This window comes from Procambarus clarkii, chromosome 9, assembly GCF_040958095.1.
Source record: "Procambarus clarkii isolate CNS0578487 chromosome 9, FALCON_Pclarkii_2.0, whole genome shotgun sequence".
In the NCBI taxonomy this organism is placed as follows: Eukaryota; Metazoa; Arthropoda; class Malacostraca; order Decapoda; family Cambaridae; genus Procambarus; species Procambarus clarkii.
The window spans coordinates 19,091,441-19,099,932 of record NC_091158.1 but is presented as its reverse complement, the minus strand read 5'-3'; the positions used below and the strand labels follow the sequence as shown (position 1 = coordinate 19,099,932).

Sequence of the window (8,492 nt, the reverse complement as noted above, 5' to 3'; positions counted from 1 at the left end):
TGATTTTTATGTATTTTAGGTCTAATGATGAACACTAATGAGTATTCGAAACGTTATGGTATTAATTGAAGAGTAAATATTTTAATTAAATAAGTTGTTCGTATTAATCGTATTCCTGTTCGAAATGACACACACACACATTATATATATATATATATATATATATATATATATATATATATATATATATATATATATATATATATATAAATATAAATATAAAATATATATATTATATATAAATATATAAAGTATATAAAATACATTCCAATTTGGCCCTTGCGAGTCACCACATAAGGGTCAATTTGGCCTTGCGAATAAGCAGCGTCCTACAACTGCTAAGTACATCAGAATTAGAAGGATTTGACTTCTAATTCTAATTTTGAAGTCTAGTGGAACACAGAACAAATGTATAAGTGGTACATTTTATTACTCACGGAGATGAAGAATAGGGAATAGGGAAGGGGGGGGGGGGGCTAGCTTTACTCACTTAACTCATTTGTGCCACATGTATAAGTGGTACATTTTATTACTCACGGAGATGAAGAATAGGGAATAGGGAAGGGGGGGGGGCTAGCTTTACTCACTTAACTCATTTGTACCACATGTATAAGTGGTACATTTTATTACTCACGGAGATGAAGAATAGGGAATAGGGAAGGGGGGGGGGCTAGCTTTACTCACTTAACTCATTTGTACCACATGTATAAGTGGTACATTTTATTACTCACGGAGATGAAGAATAGGGAATAGGGAAGGGGGGGGGGGCTAGCTTTACTCACTTAACTCATCCGTGTCTACATAAACTCTCACGCCAAAAAAGAATAATAAAACACTGGGAGCAACTTTTGCTTTATTTAGTGAAACAACATAAAAATTAGAGAAACACTCAATTTGTTTTTAAGTTATTGGATACAGCAATGTTACTTTTGTTACAAGGCATGAATACCAGATGCTGTAATGGTAGGGGGGGTAGCCAGGTGTAGGTGGTCAAGGGTGTGGTACAGTGGTGCTGTGGTACAGTGGTGCTGTGGTACAGCTGCCGCAGCACGTCTCCTGGCCTCCCTTTCCAGCTACCCACCATGGTACAACCTTGGTGTAACCATGGTACAACCTTGGTGTAACCATGGGACAACCTTGGTGTAACCATGGGACAACCTTGGTGTAACCATGGGACAACCTTGGTGTAACCATGGGACAACCTTGGTGTAACCATGGGACAACCTTGGTGTAACCATGGGACAACCTTGGTGTAACCATGGGACAACCTTGGTGTAACCATGGGACAACCTTGGTGTAACCATGGTACAACCTTGGTGTAACCATGCGACAACCTTGGTGTAACCATGGGACAACCCTTGTAGCATCATGGTACAACCATTGTCCAACCCTGGTGGAACACTTGCCCAACCATAGTGGAACCCTGGTACAACCCTGGTACAGCCCTGGTACAATGTCTCAAGTGGCTACAACACCATCCTAGTCATGTCGTGTGGAGCCTCAAGGCTCACTGGTACAAGTACGGCAACATCCTGGGGGCTTCTGGTCAGAACGAGGCATCAATCACACTCTGTATTCGATACACACACAAAAAAAATCCACAGCCTGGATTCATTTCCACCTGAAATTTAACTTTCTGTAGCTCGGTGCGCCAGATGCAGGGGGCCTCCTCACATAGGGTGCTAGATCAAGACGAGAGAGGTGGGATTGTGGAAAGGGGGGGGGGGGGTGGAATGGGGGTATGGAGAGAGATAGAGAGGGGGGGGGGACAGAGGGACCCAGCAGTCCTACTTGCTGAGACGCCCCGCTCCAAGATGTCTTCTACTGCTTCATCTAAGCTTCGTCTATCGTAGGTACTACCAAAGCAGGTTGTCATTGGCACTAGATAAGGGAGGGGGGGAGGGTGATGCCACATATTTTAAGCTGTTAACTTACAATCTATTGTAATGACTACTGAACCTATACTTAATATTGGATTAATGCCCTTAACTACACGTTTTGTCATATTTACAAATCTTACAATGCCTAGTTGATTATATATATATATATATATATATATATATATATATATATATATATATATATATATATATATATATAATTTAATTTACAACACTGCCTGTAGGACTTGCTATGTCACAGCATGGCAGATATACAGGCATCGGTCGTAACCTCACAAATTCAATGCGTTGCAAAATGTGACAAAACTCTATACATCAATTCAGTCCCCAAATATTGCAACTTCTAGACATCCGGTTGTGCAGACATTGTGATCATTTTTTTCCATGATATGTTAATTGGCGTTTAGACTTAGGCTGTAGGCCGATGACACCTTCTGTGAGCATTTTACAGCGGATGGTTTCGTCAGAGTGACTTGACTAAACGAGCAAGTCCAGTGTTTGGGATACCTTTATAAAACACCCGGATGTGCACCACCGCTCACGCGAATACATACAGCGAAATAGGGACGAGCGTCATACCTAGGTTGCCCGATTCCTTTTCAAAGAAATCTGACTCTACAGGCAATATAAATAATAAGGAATACGATCCCTTTTCACTGATGAACACTTTCAGGATTACATTAACTACACTCATACAATTCATGCGGACATTTCCGCATGGCACACAAGCCGTAACTACACTCAATATACAATAAATACACTTTAAATAGTATAAAAAGTCGTGTTTGTGTAATTCCCTGGTCTAGTTTCCATAGAGAAGTCTTGTATCGGTGACTATGGCACCTGGGGAGCGGGAAGACTGGTGGGGGAGAGAGAGGGGGTGAGGGGCGTGCAGCAGGGGGAGGCGTCCACACCTCCGCTGCTGTAGTCTGAGGTAACGCCCACAGGCTCACCCGCCGTCGTCAGTGTGGCATCCACTGACCTCTGCGCTTGTTCAAGATCTCTTGCTGGGGGATGAAGGAGGCTCCCGCTGTCAGGTCCTCGCCACCATCACCAGGTGGAAAGGAAACTGGAGTCTAAGGGAGGCGCTGGTGGGAAGATGCTGCCCCCGACCGTACTCTCATGTGTAGCACCTGAGATCATGTGTGTGTGTGCTTCTCGGTTTATTGGAGTTTTTTTTGCAACTATTGTGCTCAGCTCCTAGCTGGGTCGCCACTCGCGATGACTTCGTCTGCATCAGTCACGATAACAAGGATGGGACGTCAGCACCATAAGTTTTCTTTTATTACACATTCCCTTCAGATCGTGACTTCGCTGATCTCTAATGTGATATCCGCGCGCTTAGCTTATGGATACAGTTTATGGTCATTTTCTTGTACTTATCTCCTACAAAAATCTATGTACATAGTTAAGTATCAAATGCCATATAAGCAAAGCAGTACAACACTTCCTGCTGCAACACGTCAAGAAACTTCAGCTCCTGGGTCTGGCTCCTGGTGGAACTACCCTCCGCTGCTGCTGGTGCTGCTGCCAGCGACCTCCATGTTGATTTCCATACCAAAGTTGGGCATTATCGCTAAATGCTTCTTGCCCTACAAGTCTGTCGACGTGTCTCTGTTTATAGACACATGTCGCCTCTGCTTACTGCACCCGATTCATGTACAGAATGTGCAGAGTGCAGCTCGCATTTCTGCTTTCTCCATTATAATACACAAGTTTCTGTGAACTGTACCGCGAAGTACTGTCTCAGTTCGTCGCTGGCATATTGTCCTGGTCACTGATATTTGAGGTGAAACCCTTGCAAAATTGTCAACAATTGTTGCTAGTGATTCCAAAAATGCCAAGTGCTGCAGTGAAGACTTGCTATGGATACTTGCAAGACACTTAAGTCCTGATACTGAGAGTAATAAAGGGTGCAAAGGTACTGGCTTTACCGCCACGCTGTGTTGGCGGTGGCGGCTGTGATGGCGGGGTGGTTGGCGAGGGCGGGAGAGGCCAGCAGGCGGTCGACAGCCTCGCGCTCTTCCTTCTGCTGCTGACTCTGCTTGAGTTCGTCGTTCTGTAATTCAGCTGCGATCGCTTCCATCTCCTTTCGTATGGTATCTGAAAGCAGAAAAGAACATATTAGATAAGCTATGAAGGTCTTGCGTAGATATTTCACCGTCACCAGTAAACCAGTTTAGCTTATTTCCATGTCAGAGGCGGAGGAAGGCAGTACACAAAAAATTATTTGCACTTACACGTACCATTAATGTCTCCCAGAGCGTCGGGAGAGTTGGAGCGGATGTGGTCCTCGTAGCGACTCCTTCTCTTCATCTCCACGTCGAGGCGTTCTTGTAGGCGACGGCGCAGCTTCTTCAGCTTAGCGCAGCGCTTCTGCATCAGTATCCGGTTCTTCTGCTCCTCTTGCAGCTGCTTCTCCAGCGTCTCCCTCAATTCACGCTCTCGCAAGACTTCCATTTTCAATTCAGCTGTAAAAAAAAAAAATATTAAATACAACAGTCGTGTACAATAGAATGTTTATGAAGCAAATAAAACATAACAAACTATATATAACACAGAGAAAAATGTGAAAAAACAATCGAGAAAATTCAGGAACAATCTTAAAATATTCAAGAAAAGTTAGGAAATACAGGACCAAAAAAAATCTGAGAGAAAACATTAGAGACGAGTGATGAACTGGCGCTGACCTTTCTCACACTGGGTTTGCCTCTCGTGGTGTCGGGCGTTCTCTTCGGCCACTCGAAGGAGGCCGAGAATATTCCTGAGTAGGACCTCCGTGGAGGAGAGAGGTGCGTTGCCGCCCATGCTAGCCAGGGCTCCGGGAGGCGCTGGCGGAGAGGTGAGCTGCGTCTGTCCTAAGGTGCTGGAGGCGCGCGTCCACGCGTCCGCCACGTCCATAGCTGCAAATCGGAGCAGAAATTGCTTTTTAGTATTACTGTCCACGTGGAACGCAATTTTGCATATACGAAACGTCACTGTCACGCGATATAATATTACAAGAAAATGCCTTTTCTTTATCGATTAATGAGAGTCAAAGACACTTACACTCCTCCTTGTCGTCGTCGTCGTCCATATCAGAGAGACGATCGTCGTCATGAGGGTCGTGGCGGCGGTCATGGTCGTGGAGGTCGCGACCGGAGTCGTGGCTAGCCAGGTCGTGGTCCCGCTCGTCCTCCCGCTCCTCCTGTGCCTCTTCAGAGACGGCGCCCTTGGAGAGGTTGAGGACGGGAGAAATGGGCGGCTGGTGGTCGTCGTGGGCGGAGGTGGGCGGCATTGGGTGGTGGGGCCCGGGCATGTTGGTGGGCGTGAGGCCCCGTCGCTGGTCCAGCGCCATCTGACGTTCGCGATCCACACGTTCCTCATGCATCCTGAAGTTAAAAAAAAAAAAAATAGTTTCATATACACCACCATTACTGTGTATAACGTTCCCTAATGTCAGTTTATTCATTATAACCAATTATATCAATTAAAAGCATTATTTACATAATTTTAACTACACCAAAACTAACACCTTTTACGAAATTGCCTTAAAATAATTGAGTGGCAGATACCGCCTGTATTTTGTATTAATTTTAATCAGTTATATAATTTGTTTTACTAATTTGTATGTAATGGGAGTTTCTTCTTAATTAAATTAATACATACGCAGGGGGGGGGGGGCAGGTTTATAACAATAAACGGGTGCCACAATTGTCAAGATGCTGAAATTTGTAATGTACTGCAGGATTTTTTTTTTTTTTGAGATATATACAAGAGTTGTTACATTCTTGTACAGCCACTAGTACGCGTAGCGTTTCGGGCAAGTCCTTAATCCTATGGTCCCTGGAATACGATCCCCTGCCGCGAAGAATCGTTAAGAAGAAGAATCGTTAAGAAGAAGAATCGTTAAGAAGAAGAATCGTTAAGAAGAAGAATCGTTATTCTTTGATAATTGAAGTGTACAGAGCCAGCAGCAATGTTAGGGAGGGAGTGAGTTATGGGGAGAAAGCGCCAAGCCATTACGACTATATAGCACTTGGAAGGGATCAGGATAAGGATTTGGGATGACAACAGGGGGAAGGAATGGTGGCCCAACCACTTGGACGGTCGGGGATTGAACACCGACCTGCATGAAGCGAGACCGTCGCTCTACCGTCCAGCCCAAGTGGTTGGATAGTAATGTTAGGGAATAATAGACAAGATTAAATGTTGCAAGCAACATCACAGACAGAGAAGCTCTGTAATTGTTTAATAAACATTGAATGTATTTATATCCACTTGATTCGCATTGGATTTTAAGTAATTTGTATTTGAAGTGTATAATTTATATGCACATTGTATAATTATACACTTTCTGAGGTTATCGTGAGATGATTTCGGGGCTTAGCGTCCCCGCGGCCCGGTCTTTGATCAGACCTCCTTTTTTGTTACCCCCCAGAAAGCAGCCCGTAGCAGCTGTCTAACTCCCAGGTACCTATTTACTGCTAGGTGAACAGGTGCATCAGGGCAGTTGAAGAAGTGCATCAGGGCGAAAGAAAATCTGTTCGTTTGTTTCCGCCTCCACCGGGGATCGAACCCGGAACCTCAGGACTACGAATCCCGAGCGCTGTCCACTCAGCTGTCAGGCCTTCCGGTCAGGTGCCGGAAGATCTTGTTTGTCTCTCCAACCACTTGGGCTGGAAGGTAGAGCAACGGTCAGGCTTCATGGAGGTCGGCGTTCAATCCCCGACCGTCCAAGTGGTTGGGTACCATTCCTTCCTCCCGTCCCATCCCAAATCCCCCAAATCTCCAAATATGTGTCTGATACAAGTGTCGATGACACATGTGTGTTGTCTTAAACTTATGAATAATACAAACTGCGCTTGACATACCGCACATACCTGGCCAGAGACTCAGGTGTGATTTGAGGATGCTTGAGAGGCGAGGCTTCAGGGGGGGAGATGGGGTGAGGTCCTACGGGTCCTGCGGGCATCCCGCCGGGCAGGCCTCCTGGTAGGAGAGGTGGGTAGCCCAGGCCGGCCATGTGGTGGGCCATGTACTGCAGGGGGTTGAAGTGGGGCGGGGCATGGTACCCGTTGGCCAGCAGGGGCGACTTGTCCATCCGGGGATCACCTGTGGGACAGACAGACAAAACAAAGTTACTAGATGGCTACATAATGTGAGGTTAGGGGTAACTGCAGAGAAACAGTGATGCTATTGTGGGATGGTGATGGCTCACCATCACGCCAGTATTGGCGCACCATAACCGCCAGGTGACAAACCTAACTTCACAACTACGACTTCATTCAGGTCATGTGTTTACACAATGCGCTGAAGTTGTAATGTCAGGTGGTCACGACTCTGATGTCAGGTGGTCACGACTCTGATGTCAGGTGGTCACGACTCTGATGTCAGGTGGTCACGACTCTGATGTCAGGTGGTCACGACTCTGATGTCACTGATGTCAGGTGGTGACCAGAGTGATGACCATCTGTCAACCTTTTCCCGGTTTGATTCCCGCGGAGGGACAGAAGCGTTTGGTCAGCATTTCCTTCCATCAGATGCCTCTGTTTACCGATTCAGCTGTTGTGAGTTGCATCCTGGCGAAGGTCAGGAGTTAGCCTGTGGGCTTCTCAGTAAGCCTTAACAGCCTTTCTGACCCCGACAACTGCAAACTTCAAACCATATGTTATGGAAGTAATAGCAGAGCTCTGAGGTGGTCACGCGACATCCCCACAATATATGGCAGTTCGCAGAATATCGTTAGACGTAAATTTAATTGCAACAATCAAGGTATTGACGTGGGAGCATTAAACGTCCCGTGGGAGGCCGCACCGAGCCACTTCAACTCCAGCACCGGTCAAGTCCAAATTTAACACACGCGTCCAAAATCGGCACAAAATACGTCCACTTACTGAAAGTCCAAAAAGAACTCGGACATAGGAAACACATCGTCACTATTATATACAATGTGTGTGTAGTAGCAATCATGGTGCGCTTGGACTTTTTTTTTTTTGAGTGGAGTAGAGGTGAAGGAAACAGTTTTGGAAATGAGGAATATAGAGCGAATTATGACAGCAGAAGGGCTGCCTGCCTTCCTCACACGAACTCTGTGTGAGGATCAGGGGAAAGCACCAAGCCATTACGACTGTGGAGCACTTGAGAGGGATCAGAATAAGGATTTGGGACAGGACGAGGGGGGTAAGGAATGGTGCATAATTACTTGGACGGTCGGGGATTGAACACTGACCTGCAGGAAGCGAGTCCGTCGCTCTACTGTCCAGCCCAAGTGGTTAGAGGCCGGACTAGAGCCTTGTATGAGTAATTGTATGTTCGTACAGAGGCTACGGAATCTTCTCAGTTTGCCAAAGGTTGTTTTTGCTTTGCTTATTCTGTCATTTAAGTTCATTTTGATTCTATTAATCTTGAGACCCAGTATACTACATACATTTATATGTTGGATTGGGTGGTTGTTAATGATAATTGGCTCAGGATTTCATTTTGCAAAATGTATTGTTTGGAACTTGGTTTATTGGTATTTATTTTCAATTACTTTTCAAAGTCGTTTATGACTTCTAATGCCGCTTTGGGTTTCTTGACCAGTAACGTCTTTGATTGTCCTGGATGGCA

The 8,492-nt window shown here is 45.5% G+C and overlaps 1 protein-coding gene across 3 annotated transcripts; it reads right to left on the bottom strand.

Moving 5' to 3' along the window:
• Positions 1-841: 841 nt before the first annotated feature.
• Positions 842-7,103, bottom strand: LOC138362715 (dachshund homolog 1-like). 3 transcript variants are annotated; one of them, XM_069321232.1, is made up of 5 exons: positions 6,764-7,103; positions 4,950-5,272; positions 4,592-4,804; positions 4,142-4,372; positions 842-4,004 (listed from the first exon to the last, which is right to left on the bottom strand). In XM_069321232.1, exons 1-5 carry the CDS (start codon positions 6,982-6,984, stop codon positions 3,832-3,834), a joined length of 1,161 nt encoding a protein of 386 aa, XP_069177333.1. In that variant the 5' UTR covers positions 6,985-7,103; the 3' UTR covers positions 842-3,831. The 3 variants fall into 3 exon arrangements, with proteins under 3 accessions (XP_069177333.1, XP_069177331.1, XP_069177332.1); XM_069321230.1 differs by having other exon boundaries at positions 6,755-7,102; XM_069321231.1 differs by having other exon boundaries at positions 4,148-4,372; positions 6,755-7,098.
• Between the last annotated feature and the right edge of the window lie 1,389 nt (positions 7,104-8,492).

Bases quoted from the DNA above. Each gene is read 5' to 3' on its own strand.
- LOC138362715 (XM_069321230.1), bottom strand. From the start codon at position 6,984: ATGGACAAGTCGCCCCTGCTGGCCAACGGGTACCATGCCCCGCCCCAC. The intron at 5,273-6,754 runs GTATGTCAAGCG...TTTTAACTTCAG, and splicing joins TCTCTGGCCAGGTATGTGCG to GATGCATGAGGAACGTGTGG. The intron at 4,805-4,949 runs GTAAGTGTCTTT...TCCGATTTGCAG, and splicing joins CGACGACGACAAGGAGGAGT to CTATGGACGTGGCGGACGCG.